At 42.4% G+C, this 15052-nt stretch overlaps 1 protein-coding gene and 1 pseudogene across 13 annotated transcripts in view; both read left to right on the forward strand.

The window, feature by feature from the left end:
- Positions 1-637: 637 nt before the first annotated feature.
- Positions 638-15052, forward strand: part of PWWP2A (PWWP domain containing 2A) — a 36666-nt gene continuing 22251 nt past the window's right edge. For 6 of the 13 annotated variants that reach the window (XR_012377350.1, XR_003207055.2, XM_025867108.2 and 3 more), the window contains exon 1: positions 638-1317. Coding sequence is in view for 8 of the 13 variants with exons in the window: in XM_025867108.2 (XP_025722893.1) it covers positions 734-1317 (584 nt within the window). In the remaining 5 variants the exon portion in view is untranslated. Of the gene's footprint in view, positions 1318-2658; positions 3269-7287; positions 7358-15052 lie in introns of those variants that run through there. The other 7 variants (XR_012377354.1, XM_025867112.2, XM_025867117.2 and 4 more) reach the window with 3 other exon arrangements.
- On the forward strand, positions 13545-13689 carry LOC112820531 (U2 spliceosomal RNA; annotated as a pseudogene).

Consider the following 15052-nt stretch of genomic DNA (forward strand, 5'->3'; position numbering starts at 1 on the left):
TGTCTGTCACGAGGTTTTGGAGAATGTCTTACACATCATTCTATCCCCAACACCTAGCACGGGGCCTAGCCTAGTAGAAGCTCAAAACATGTGTCTAGAATTATTTTCAAACTTTAGTTGGCCTTCTCAAAGAAGCTTGCCGTACCCACACACAGCCACAAGCAGGTCCGCGCCTAGAAATAACATTTATTCTAAGGACCTCCGCGCAGGGATTCTTGGGAAGCCGCTCCCCCCCCCCCCCCGCATTCTCTTGTTACTCCTCCCCTCGGTCGCCTTTGAAAGACCTGGCACGCCACGTGATTCTCTCCTTTATGCCCACCTCTGAAAGCCTGACTAATAATGGGCAAGAGCCAAGGCCAACCATAAAACTTTATTTCCTCTTCCAGCCAATAGAAAGAGGCGATAAGTATATGGCTCAGCTTTTGTGACTTCCCCCGTCCCCTCACTCCTCCTCTAAGATTTAACATTTGACAATTCATCCGGCCAATGAGAAGTTCCTACTCTGTATGGGGGGGAGGGACTGACTGGGTGATAGACGACCCCACCTAGCCTATGGAGTGTCACGAGTGCGGGAGGGGTATAGGACGGAGCCAATGGCGCGGTGCCAATAGCGAGCATCAGGGAAAGGGCGGGACGAAACTGTTCAAGGGAGGGAGGGGAAGGCCCCGGGAACCAAGCAGCGCTGCCGCCGCCGCTGCACCCCGAGCTGGAGGAGGGAGAAGCCAGGAAGAAAATGGCGGCCGTGGCTGCAGAGGCGGCAGCGACTGCAGCGTCCCCCGGGGAGGGGGGCGCCGGCGAGGCCGAGCCGGAGATGGAGCCCATCCCCGGCAGCGAGGCCGGCACTGACCCCCTCCCGGTCACGGCGACGGAAGCATCTGTGCCGGACGGCGAGCCCGACGGGCAGCAGTCTTCTCCTCAGGCCGACGAGCCGCCGCTCCCGCCGCCACCGCCGCCGCCGGGGGAGCTCGCCCGCAGCCCGGAGGCGGCGGGGCCGGAACTGGAGGCTGAGGAGAAGCTGCCCGTCCGGGTACCGGAGCCGGCGGCAGCCGCGCCTCAGGAAACACCCGACCTTCCACCTTCCCCTGCACCACCGCCCGAGCAGCCCCCAGCTCCCGAGGAGCGCCAGGAACCGCCGCTGCCCCAGCCCGCAGCCCCGGCGCTCGTGCCGCCGGCGGGCGGGGACTCCGCGGTGTCGCAGCTGATTCCCGGCTCGGAGGTGCGGGTCACGCTGGACCACATCATTGAGGACGCGCTCGTCGTGTCGTTCCGTCTAGGGGAGAAGCTCTTCTCCGGCGTCCTTATGGATCTGTCCAAAAGGTACCGCGCCCGCCCCCAGGACGCCCCCGGGCCCGCTTGGTCCCCAGGGAGGGAGCGAGCCAGGACGGCCCCTGCACCCCGGGCTCCCGCCGCCTGCACGCCCTGGGGTCCCGTGCGGGGCGGGGCGCGCGCTCCGAGTGGGGCAGGCGCGCTGGGCCGGGAAAGGGCGGTCCCCGCCCCAGGTGGGCGCCTGTGAGGGCAGGTGTGTTACCAGGTGGGGGGCGCGGGTGCCTGACGGGCTTGTGGACCTCACCCCTCACCCCCCGGGCTCTCTCCGCGACCTGGCCCTGGCGCACCCACTCTGGGGGCTGGTGGGTTAATGCGAAATGCAGAAGGAGTTTTGCAGAGAACCTGGTGCTGGGCGGGGGACATTGCTCGTGAGGCACTTTTTTTCTTACATTCACCTTTAACGAGGTTGGAGAAAGGGGTGTGTGCATTGGGGTTCCCAAAAGGTTAACCGTCACTCCTTATAGGGGGAAGAGTATTTGTTAGAAATGAACCTCTTGACTGTTCCTGTTAGAACTAATTACCCTTACTAACTGTGCGGTAGGGAAGCACATTTGGCTAATTAAAATGATAGTTAAAAGCCTAAAGAAGAGAGAGAATTTTTTTCTTTTACCCTTTAGTATCGGGATGATGTGATATAGAAATGTTCAAATATTGATTTCTAATACTGTAGATACAGTTTATGTATTAAAGGCAAGAAGGTGGAATTCACGCACAAGCCTTTGGCGTAACACATTTTCATCTTTGATTTAAAATGTTTGCGGGCATTGCTTTAAACAGGTAAAGAAGGTATTCTAAGTCTAGAGTTAAGTTAACCTTTTTATTCTCTTCTTTTGCAGATATGAAGTGCAGAGACTCCCATTCACGGCTCTCCATTCTGTTTCCTGCAACAGCACACACTCTGATGGGTATCTCACCTGTTTGGAAATGGCTTACTTTAATATGTTTTATTTTTAATATTTTTTTATTTGAGAGAGGGAGATTGAGAACACAAGCATGAGCAGGGAGAGGGGCAGAAGGACAAGCAGACTCCCCTCTTGAGCAGGGAGCCCTGGGGATTGATCCCAGCACCCTGAGATCATGACCTGAGCTGAAGGCAGATGCTTAAGCACTGAGCCACCCAGACGCCCAGTATGTTGTATTTTTAACTCCTTGTACTCGCATAAAGACACCAGCGTCGTTTTTCCATTTTGGGGGGAAAATTTTTTTAAATACATATGGAAGGCAGTTACAGGGCAGTAGAAATGTGAAAAAATAAAAAAATACATGTTGAAGTAGGGTGTTTGGGCAGGGGGGAAGATGGGAGCCTTTATAATTTTTTTTTTTTTAAGATTTTATTTTTTTATTTGAGGGAGAGCAGGAGTGGGTGAAGGGTCAGAGGGAGAGAAGAATATCCAAGGAGACTATTCCCTATTGGGGATGTCCCTCCATCCCCCTAACCGGGCTTGATCTCAGGACCCATGAGGTCAGGACTTGAGCCGAAACCAAGAGTGGATGCTTAACTGGCTGAGCCATCCAGGCGCTCCACTTTTTTTTTTTTTTAAGAGCAAGCATGAAGGGGGGAGAGGGTCAGAGGGAGAGAATCTTCAGGAGACTCCCAGCTGAACGTGGAGCCCTACACTGACTCCATCTCGGGACCCATGAGATCCTGAGCCAAAACCGAAGAGTCCTTTTGTTAACCGACAGAGTCAGCCGGCTGCCCCTATAATTGCTTCTGTACATTGTTTAACCTCAGCAATTTTTTAGTTTTTCTTTTTTGAGAATTTTGGATTAGGACCTTTGCACTTCTGTTTTCATAGTTAGCAGGTAAGACCAGTGTGCTTTCTACTGATGTATTTAATAGTGAAGGAGAGACTCAGTGTGTATGCTATTGAATCAAACAGAAGTGAAGGCCAGTGATTGTGAGAATCTGGATTTCAAATCTGCAAAAGGAAGGTGCAAAAAGGTAAGTTGTTCCTGGAAATGGAATGGATAGTTCTTTCCTCTGTTGAGGTGCTCATTTTTTTAAAATTTTCTTTGATAAAAAATTGCAATTTATTTTTTGAGTTTTGTTCTTTGCTAACGCTGCTTATAGACAACAATTTCTTTGGTTGGAGGGAGCTATTTTTATTATGAACCTTCTGCATTTTTTTTTTAAAGATTTTATTTATTTATTTGACAGAGAGAGACACAGCGAGAGAGGGAACACAAGCGGGGGGAGTGAGAGAGGGAGAAGCAGGCTTCCCTCTAAGCAGGGAGCCTGATGCGGGGCTCAGTCCCAGAACCCTGGGATCATGACCTGAGCCAAAGGCAGACATTTTAACCGAGCCACCCAGGTGCCCTGCATTTTAATGTTTTGAAGTTAAAGGTCTCTCTCCTTATAAATGTTCGTTAAGGAAACCATACCAACTTTTCATTCAACAATATTTATTGAGCATATCTGTGTGTAAGGCACCCTTCTAGTTTTTTGAATGCCATGAGTTACAGTCATTGCCTCTGGAAGCTTATATTTAGGAGGTAACCATTGTGGAATTGGTGAAGAAATACCAGTGTTTTTTTAAAATTTAGCACTTGAATTATTACTGGACTAACGATTGACTAGTTGGGTATCACTTTTTCATGCTATAGTTTGGAAAAACGGATCTGCCTATATATTGTAATGTGCCCTTTACCTTGATTGCATACTTGATGCACAGTTTGGGGGTTAAATGATGATCCAGGAGATCCTCTTTATAGATTCTACCATGACCATGATTATAGTAATCAGCTGCTTTATTTTTTTTTATTTTTTAAAGATTTTATTTGACAGAGAGACAGGGAGAGAGGGAACACAAGCAGGGGGAGTGGCAAAGGGAGAAGCAGGCTTCCCGCTGAGCAGGGAGCCCGATGTGGGGCTCGATCCCAGGACTCTGGGATCATGACCTGAGCCTAAGGCAGACGCTCAACGACTGAGCCACCCAGGTGCCCCAGTAAACAGCTTCTTTAAAATTGGCCATTTAATGAAACCTTTGGGTAAAAGTAACAAGAGCTTCCCATTATGTACTAGGCATTGTACCACTTGCTTTAGTCTTTATAACCCTGGTGGTATTTTTCATTTCTATAGGAAATTGAGATTCATTTAATTCGGCCAGTTATTGAGCTTATAAATGGCAAAGTAAGGAGTCAAATGTAGGTTGATCTGATTCTAAGGCTTATACTTTTTCTACTTTTTTTTTTTTTAAAGATTTTATTTGAGAGAGAATGAGAGAGAGCGAGCATGAGAGGGGGGAGGGTCAGAGGGAGAAGCAGACTCCCCGCTGAGCAGGGAGCCCGATGCGGGACTCGATCCCGGGACTCCAGGATCATGACCTGAGCCGAACGAAGGCAGTCGCTTAACCAACTGAGCCACCCAGGTGTCCCTACTTTTTCTACTTTTATTTTAGAAGGCTGGGCTGGCAAATTTTCTTTCAAACAGTAAAGAATTGCATATTTCTGCAATTTAGTGCCTGTCCTGATTTCAGTAGCTGTATGGGATAATACAAAGGGTATTAGTGTTGGAGCCAAGCAGATTCTTTCCGCATTTGCCATTCACCTTCCTGCCATTGTATTATTTTTTGCCTTATTCTTAGTTATTTGATTGAAGAACGCATTTTTGAGGAGAATCTTTTCGTGGAGAAAAGGAAGAGGACAGGGGATTAAAAAGGTGGTAGTACCACTTTCTAAGTAGTAGATCGATCTGGACAGAGTGTCAGGGTAGTTGGGGTCTGACTTCTGGTGCCAGGCTCTCCAGTTAACACTGACTTCGGGCACATCTCCATGCCTCTTTGGGCTCCAGTCTCTCTAGGTCTTATGAGGCATATTCATTTTGACTTTAGGCAGTTCACCAACCCAAACAAGCAAAAAAACTTAATGCCTCAGTTTATGTATATATAAAGTGAATAGGGTGACCAGGTGGTCTGGCTTTTCTGTACCATCCCAGTTTGAACTCACGTCTTCAAAGTAGCTTGCTTTGGCTACTATACAAATGACATGGTCACCCTAAAAATGAAGATACTTGAATATCTGATTAAAAACTGGTTTTATAGGATTTATTTGAAACTGAAAACCCTTTAAGGCATTCTTTTATTTAAAAAAATTTTTTTTTAAGATGTTATTTATTTACTTGAGAGCGAGCACAGGGAGAGGAAGAAGCAGACTCCCTACTGAGCTGGGAGCCTGATGTGGGGCTGGATCCCAGGACCCTGAGATCATGACCTGAGCCACACAGGCGCCCCCATTTTTTAGTTTATTCTAGGCTCCTCCACTGTTGTTTTATACCCAGCTCTCTTAGGTAGTTTGAATTACCTGCCTACTCCTGAATTCATTAGCAATATGTAATGACAGTAATCTAATACTAGCAGATAAAAATAATCAACTAACCCACAAATTCAGTTTGGTTTTCTTACTCCCTTTTCTTCCTTAACCTAGGCTTTTGAAATTTTGACCTAAATGCATTTATTTCTTTTAGCATTCTATAGTAAGCATTCACGTTGCTAAACTGTCTTAATGATAATTTTAGAGAGGATAATAAACAAACCAGTGGTTGTACCATAATTTTTTTGTTTTTTTTATTATGGGAAATGAACCTCCATGTATGTATTATTCTTGCTTTGACATTTATCAACTATTAAGACTCGTTTCATCATATGCCCACCTCCACTGGATTATTTTGAAGCAAATCGTAAACATATTTCTTTACTGTAAGAATTTCAGTATAGATCTCTAAAAAGATAAAGATTTTAAAGCCATAATGTACAACTGTTACTGCACCTAAAATAACAGCGGCAGTTCCTTTCTATCATCCTATGGCCCACCAGTCAGTGTTAAAATTTCAGTGTCTGAAGATTAACATCTCAATCAACATCTAAGTTTTGTTTAAATTAGGATCCAAGTAAAGTTTATACATTGGAATTGGTTGATGAGTTTCATAAATTTTTCATTTGTAGTTCTCTTGCCATTATATTTCCTTGTTTATTTGTTAAACCATGGACTTCGGCAGAATTTCCCACAATTTAGATTTTTTTCCAATTGCATCCCATTGGAAGTTTTAAAAATAGTTCTTTTCCTTCAGGAGCAAACCGAAGGGGCAACCACAGCCCTCTGAGGGCCTCTTTTGAAAGTCCCATATTTTGGGTCCGTAGAAATGATACGGACATTCTTGCCTGCTTGCACACTTTAGACCTATCCCTTAAACACACATCCAACTTTAATAATTCCAAATATAGAAAAATTAAACCAGTCAAGATTATCTGCAAAAGGTAAAAGTCTTCAGCCCTAGTTTGTTTGTTTTCTTTTTTTTTTTTAAAGATTGTATTTATTTATTTGACAGAGCAGGAACACAAGCAGGGGTGAGTGGGAGAGGGAGAAGCAGGCTTCCTGCTGAGCAGGGAGCCCGATGTGGGGCTCGATCCCAGGACCCTGGGATCATGACCTGAGCCGAAGGCAGACGCTTAACGACTGAGCCACCCAGGCGCCCCCAGCCCTAGTTTCTGAAAAGGTACTGTCAGCTTTCTCGGTCCATACCTGAAGGAACAGTATGTACTGGGACCTGTGGTTTCTAATTACACAGTGGGATCATTTCAGCTGTTTTATTCCTGTTCTCCATCATCTTGAAAAGTAGTTCTAAAGCCACTTTGAAATCCTGAAAAATCTCTCTTGAATTCCTTTTTTTTTTTGGATCTGATATGAATTAAGGAGTCCTGAAGTAAATGTTTATGCATAAAAACCCTTGTGCATTTTAATTTTGTGGTACATGCTTATTAAAGGTTGTCGGTAGGTCTATTTCAGAATTGACCTTTTACAAATACTTTGTGTGTCTATGGGGTACGGTTGCATTAAAAAGAATTGAGGTGATTTCTTTAAAAAACTGCAGGTTTCACTAAGTTCTTAAAAAACATTTGTAGAAAAGTTGTTTTTTTTTTTTTTTAAGGAAATATAAACCAAGACAATGATTTTTTTTCTTTACAGAGACCATGAAACGTATGGTGCAATAGCTCTACTTTTGGTGGGAAAAATATACAGCCATTCTGGTGAAGCAGTGAGTAGTGGTATTAGTAGCTTATACTAAGCATCCAGGTCGAGAATTTAGGTCCTCAAGTAGTATGCTTGAATGATTGTGTTGAGTTGTACATATTTAAAACACATTTTTTTTTTGGTGATTATTCTGCTTATATCCCAAGGTGTTGATAAAGAGTACCCACAGAAGATAGCACGAGGCAAGTGCCACTTTTGACCCAGACAGTTTTAGGACACCTACTACTAAAGCAGCATTTATGCTGTATTGAGAGCACGCTCTTTCCTCTAGCATGTTGGACTGCCATGTGTGGGTTTTTTTTTTTTTTTTAGGTGATGAATTGTTGGACGTTAAAAACCTAGTTTAAATGTAAAGAATCCTGTAACAAACATCATGGTGTTAAAAACATTTTAAAACTAAATTTTATAAACTAGATAACTAGATGTTGTAAACACAAACTACGTCAGGCATGTTTTAATGGACTTGGGGCTTCTAATGAGATTAATTTTCAGCCTTTTATGTGTAAGACCATACTTCACTGTGTATTGTCTAAAGCAAAGTACTTTTTTTTTTTTTAAAGATTTTATTTATTTATTTGACAGAGAGACAGAGAGACAGAGAGGGAACACAAGCAGGGGGAGTGGGAGAGGGAGAAGCAGGCTTCCCACTGAGCAGGGAGCCCGATGTGGGGCTCGATCCCAGGATCCTGGGATCATGACCTGAGCCGAAGGCAGACGAACGACTGAATCACCCAGGCGCCCCTAAAGCAAAGTTCTTGATGAAACTAGGCTTAAATTTCCTAAGATCCATTTTTCTGTAGGGGGCTGTTAAAGGGTTTGTGTAGTATGTGCTCATCTCTGTTACGGCTGAGTTAATGACACATTGATAAAAAAACGAAAGATGTTCTTAGTACTTGTGCCTATGAAGTGCATCCTTATTTCTTGATATTATTGGCCCTGTTCTCCCTAAATTCCCAGATTAATTCAGGCACACATGACCAGCAGAGCAGAGCTTGCTCTAGTGGCAGATCTTGAAAGAAAATAAGTGGAGGTTAAGTTACACTTTGGATGGATTTAATACAGAATGTTTTTACTAAACACTTCGGGCAGTGGTCCTCTGAACAAATGTGCTTAAGATTTATGAGCTCCACTGCAATTTGCAGTTTTAACCAAGATGATTCTGATGCAGGTGATTCTTGTACCATATTTGGAGATAAGTAATTTTTAGGGAGTAGTTTTGCCAAAATAGTAGGACCATAAATTTGTTAAACCTGTTTCAAAAGTTACTGGTTAATTTTGATTGGGATGTAATTACAAAGTAAGCAATACATGTGGGCATGGGCCACTTGGGTGGCAGATCCAGATTCTTATTATAGAACTGGTAATTAGACATGCAAATAGGTTCTTAAATTTGGTTGCCTACTAGGAGTTCAGTAGTTCATAACTTTCATCTTTTTCCCTTGGACCAATTTTTTATACAGTCACCTTACACCTTACAATAGAATAGTGGTTTTTAGCTTTTTAAAACTCATACCTCTAATACTTGATTTTCACTTTCTGCATATTCCCACCATCTAGGAAGGTTGCCAGTCTTCACTGTAATTAACAATAGCTACTATATTTCTCACTCTTAAACTAGTCACTGGGACAAGCACTTTGTATACACTGTTTTCTTTTTTTTTTTTTTTTTTTAAAGATTTTATTTATTTGAGAGAGAGAGAGAATGAGAGATAGAGAGCACGAGAGGCAAGAGGGTCAGAAGGAGAAGCAGACTCCCCGCCGAGCAGGGAGCCCGATGTGGGACTAGATCCGGGACTCCAGGATCATGACCCGAGCCGAAGGCAGTCGCTCAACCAACTGAGCCACCCAGGCGCCCTGTATACACTGTTTTCAGTTTACTCTCTGGGAAGTCTAGTAAGGTAAATTCCACTAATCCCCATTTCACAGATAAAGACACTGAGGCTCAGAGACATTAAGTAAATTGCCTAAGATTATAATATGTTTTATATTTATATTAAAATATTTTATATTTATCTTATTAAAATATAAGCTATTAGTAGATAAAAGATGCCCTTTTTGAACAATATGCGGTTGTCTAAGATTTGAAAACAATCCTGTTCTAAATTGAATATATTCTGTATTTTTACCATTACCATTTAGCTTATGATTTTGATGGGGAGTTACCTTGGTAGGGTAGAAAAGATCTCTTTCTTCCCCTCTCAACCAGGCAATAGCTGCTTGCTTTTAAAATAGGAATTGCTCGGGGCATTTTTGGAAATGGGGTTTCTTCATATATGGTCCTGGGATGTTTTGCCTTGGTTGGCCTGGCCCTGGCAACAGTGGAATCCCCTTGCTGAGAGAGGAATCACAAAATGTCAGATTTGAAGCTTACTGAGCACAAGATCAGCATATGTTAAGTGCTGCATGGTTGAATTGGAAAATAGTTTAAAGACTAAAACTGTAAGTTGTTGAACAGCCTGTTTTTGGTAAAATAGGAATAGAGAAGTAAATTGAATAAATTGTTCTGTTTTGTCTTTTAAAGTTAGTCTGTTGAGAAATCATTTAGACCTCTGTGTGGTGGGCCCCATTACACATAATACAAAAGAAATATTAAAAGTACTTAGAATTCATAATGGAAACAAAGAAAATGGAGCCAGGACCAAGGGAATTCTGTTCAAGAATTTGCAAACTGGGGGTGCCCGGGTGGCTGAGTCGTTAAGCGTCTGCCTTTGGCTCAGGTCATGATCCCAGGGTCCTGGGATCAAGCCCCGCATCGGGCTCCCCGCTCTGCAGAGAGCTTGCTTCTCCCTCTCCCACTCCCCCTGCTTGTGTTTCCTCTCTTGCTGTATCTTTGTCAAATTAAGTAAATAAAATCTTTAAAAAAATAATTTGCAAACTGATTACTTGTTTTCTTGATGGTTATTTTTAAAAAGAATTTACTATTAAGGAGTAATAATTTGAATACCATACAGATGTTATTACTATTTGTACTTTTCAAAAGACTGAAGCATAAGTTTTCTCTATCTATAGTTGTCTCCATTTTTTATTTCCAAACCTAGTTAGCCAGGTAAGTTTTTAGAGGATGGTTTGAACGTACATGATTGGGAGCTTAAACTCTAAATTATTACTGTTATTTAGTGTTTTACCCCCTGCCCTCTCGAAAAGCTATCCATGTTATAAAAGAGGATTGGATAGACTTTTAAAAGGTGGAGTGAGTATTTATGGTTAGAGAGATGTTACTGTAAAACCTTTATGCAGCCTCCCTATCAGTTACTTTTAAAAGATAGTTCGTGGTATTCCAGTTCATAATTGGTGCATATTTTATTTTTATCTTGATAAAGTCATCCTTCCTGCCTCCTTGCCCATTTGGGTACCCACAGTCTCTGCAAATTGTTCTTGTAGTACTTGGAGGTTTTAATTAAAAACATCATCCATATTCACTTGTTAATAAAATTGAATACATTTTACCTTTAATAATTACCATATATTGGGCCTACTTACTGTGTACTAGGCCCTGAGATGAGCAGTTATGCATGTTTTTTTTTTAATCTTTTTTTAAAAATTTTAAGAGCTTGCAAGTGCCTGCGAGTGGGGGAGGGGCAAAGGGGGGGAGAGGCAGAGATTCTCAAGCCGACTCCACCCTCAGGTGTGGCTTGATCTTCCGTCCCTGAGAACATGACCTAAGTTGAAACCATGACTTGGTGCTCAATAGACCCCGAGCTACCCAGGTGCCCCTTTTTATGCATATTTTTAATCTAGCTGACAATTTTTTGAAGTTACTTAACTACAATTCCAGTGTCCAAAAAGCTCTGAAAGCAACTTTTTATTACTTTCTGGTGGGAAAACCTAATATGACTGAAATTATGTGAGATTATTATTATATCAGTATATTCCATTTAGTGTGAAAGTTTTTTCATTTGATTGTTGAAGCATTAATGTGCTTGATAATAGGCTGCTTATTATCTCAAAAAGCCAGAAAAGTTCCAAATTCTGAAGCCTGTCTATATGCACGGGAGAAAAGAGCATGTGGACCTGTCCGCACGTGCACTCCCTTGGTGGGGAAGTGGAGGTGGAGGAGAGGGTTTAAGTCACAAGTCACTGGATGAAACGAGGGAGGCAGGAGCAGCAAAGAACCAGGCTTCCCGGTTGCCTGCTTGGATTCACAGCCTGGCTCTACTGCTTACTAGCTGTGCGGTGTTGGGAAGGTCACTTACCCTCTCTGTAAAATGGGGGTAGAACAAATAACTTACTGAAAGCGTTGTGGTCATTAAATGAATTAATGTGAATAAGTACATACTTAAATAGTTCCTGGCACACAGTAAGTGCTGTATGTGGTAACTGTTAGGACGTTCAAGAAGTAGCTCCTAAGTGGCAGGATTAATTAATATGGGTTTGCTTGACTGGCCACTAACCTAAATCCTGTTGTATTGCAGTATAATCTGTATCTTCAAAACACCTTGAAATGATTTGTAGAAGCTTCAAAGTGTAACTTTACTCTTTTATAAAGAAGGATGATACTTACATTTTACTAGGGAATGAGCTAACTAGGAGATGCTTGGATAGTGTATGGTATAGAATGTTTCTTAATCTTTTCTACCCAATAACCCCTTAGGGCAAATGGCTTGTGTGAGCAAATTATGAGCTGTGTCATGAAAAGGTTACAGTCTTGGAGAAATTTAGTCTTTAGAGTGTCTGCTTCCTATATGCTTTTAAAACACTGTAAAGGGCTCACCTTTGAGAATGACATTTCAAAGTTAGCAAAAGAAAGATAATTTTGTGCTTTTCGTTGCACTTACTAAATGATAGGACCAGACTAGCATAGCTGAGCTTGTTTCAAAGTGATTGAATCACTTCCAGTCCCATTACTGTATAATCAGAAGGCTTCATTGGTCTCTTAATTTTAAGAGACTAGTGTTTTCCATTCACCACACTCTTCATAAACCCTCATTAGCAGTGCCTTCCCTCATACACTCTCTCCAACATGACTTCTCTTTCCCAGCCAGATGGATGATCTTTATTTTATTGCTTAAGCCTCTGAATTCTTACCTGTCTCATGGAAGGGGTAATCAGGTTGCTGACTGGTGATTCCTAATGCTGCATCTGGTCATCTGCATCTGTGGTTTTTACCACACTAAAACCACTTTTTTATTTTTATTTTTAAAGATTTTTTTTATTTGGGAGAGAGAGTGAGGTAGAGCATGAGGGGGGAGGGTCAGAGGAAGAAGCAGACTCCCTGCTGAGCAGGGAGCCTGATGCTGGACTTGATCCCCGGACTCCAGGATCATGACCTGAGCCGAAGGCAGTCGCTTAACCAACTGAGCCACCCAGGCGCCCCTAAAACCACTTTTTTAAAACCACGAATTGGTTACTAGCATTCAAAAATGTGTAACAACTCTTTACGACTCCCTATTTTGCTTTTCAATCTATCTGTGCCCTTCTAGGTATGGACCTTTTCTTGCAAAGCTCATTGCCTGATTACTAATCCACAGTGATTTCTTTCCCTCTCAAGTCTGTAGTCTCTTTTGGCAATGAGTATTACATTCTGGTCTTGCCTACTGATGTTGGGTTCTAGGGCTGGGACTTGGTTTTATACCCCCTGAATAATTAACATAGTTGTATCTGAATATATATTTTGTGCTGAGTGGTACCTGAGGTGTGTTTGGCATATCTGCTTTAAGTAGAACAATTTTTTAATTTCTTATTTTCAGTAGGCTCCACACCCAGTGTGGGACTTGAACTCATGACCCTGAGATAGAGGCCCATGCTCGACTGACTGAGCCAGCCACGTGCCCCCAAATTTTCTTTTTTATTAACTTTTCTTTGCTTAAATGTTTTTGTGGAGCTGAGGTGAACGAAATTTAAGATTATACTTACTGAAACCTCTTTATTTTGAAATTTCACATAGCAGAGAACTCTTTTTTTTTTTTTAATTTTTTTATTGTTATGTTAATCACCATATATTACATCATTAGTTTTTGATGGCAGAGAACTCTTTTTAAAGATTTTATTTATTTATTTGAGAGAGAGAGTGAGAGAGAGAGAGCACATGAGGCGGGGAGAGGGTCAGAGGGAGAAGCAGACTCCCTGCCTATCAGGGAGCCCGATGCAGGACTCCATCCCGGGACTCCAGGATCATGACCTGAGCCGAAGGCAGTCGCTTAACCAACTGAGACACCCAGGCGCCCGAGAACTCTTAATAAGCTTTATCTAGAATTGCTTCTTGGCCTTTTGGCTAAGATCAAGTGTAGAATCACTACTTTTTAGCATTTTGCCATGTTTGCTTTATTGGTCTTTAAAAGTATCATTTCTTGAACTGTTTTGAGAGTAGGTTGCATTCATCATTCTCCTTTACCCCTCCATACTTGCTCATTTAAGATCAATATAGTTTTCAAATCCAAGAAACAGAGTACTTTAATTTGTAGCCCATATTTCATTATTTTGTCCATTTTTTTCAATAATGTCCTTTTGAAGTTTTTCCTCCAGTAAATGATCATGTATTGCATTCGGTTGCCATAGAATATATGTAATAGGCACTATTCCTCAATTTAGGTTTCTCTGATGGTTGCTCACAAAAGGTTCAGGTTATAGAGGTGATGCAGTGTTCTCAGGGTTCCACATCTGCCCTCATTGCTGATGTTCACTTAGATTCTCGGGTCAGGGCATTGTCCTGTTCCTCCTCAGTGTAGTTACTGTTACTTCCCTTGTGCTAATATTCCTTTACTACCATGAAAATCAACTGCTTTTCATCAAACTTTCCCCTCAGTGTTAGGTAGATATACAATTAAAATTTTTAAAAATTGTGGAAAAAGACATACGGGCTATCTTAACCATTTTTTCAAAAGACTTATGTATTTTGGTGGGGGCAGAGGGAGGGAGTGAATATCAAACCAACTCCTAACTGAGCACAAAGCCCGAAGCCCAGCATGGGGGCTGAAATCATGACCTGGACTGAAATCAAGAGTCGGACTGGACCACCCAGGCACCCCCAACCTTTTTTTTTTTTTTTTTTTTTTTTTTTTTTTAAGATTTTACTTATTTGAGAGAAAGAGAGCATGAGTGGGAAGGGGCAGAGGGAGAAGCAGGCTCCCTGCAGCGTGCAGAGCCCAACGGCGTGGGGGCTAGATCCAGGACTCCAGGATCATAACCCTAGTGGAAGACAGACACTTAACCAACTGAGCCACCCAAGTGCCCCAAGGCACCTCCCAATCTTAACCATTTTTTTTTTTTAAAGATTTTTTTATTTATTTGAGAGAGAGAGAATGAGAGATAGAGAGCACGAGAGGGAAGAGGGTCAGAGGGAGAAGCAGACTCCCTGCCTATCAGGGAGCCCGATGCAGGACTCGATCCCGGGACTCCAGGATCATGACCTGAGCCGAAGGCAGTCGCTTAACCAACTGAGCCACCCAGGCACCCAATCTTAACCATTTTTAAGTGTATAGTTCAGTAACTAGTGTTAAGTACATTCACATTGTTGTGAAACAGATCTCCAGAACTTTTTAATCTCATAAAACTAAAACTCTAGACCCATTAAACAACTCCCCATTTCCCCCTCCCCCCAGTCCCTGACAACCACCAGTTCTTCCCTCTTTGTCTGATTTTTGACTACTTTAGATATGTAAGTGGAATCATACAGGCTCTTTTTGTTTCTGGCTTATTGCACTTAGCATAATGTTCTCAAGGTTCATCCATGTTGTAACGTGACAGAATTTCCATTTTAAGG

This window comes from Callorhinus ursinus, unplaced genomic scaffold (assembly GCF_003265705.2).
Source record: "Callorhinus ursinus isolate GAN/ISIS: 27379988/994484 unplaced genomic scaffold, GSC_fseal_2.0 scaffold3, whole genome shotgun sequence".
Classification (NCBI taxonomy): domain Eukaryota; kingdom Metazoa; phylum Chordata; class Mammalia; order Carnivora; family Otariidae; genus Callorhinus; species Callorhinus ursinus.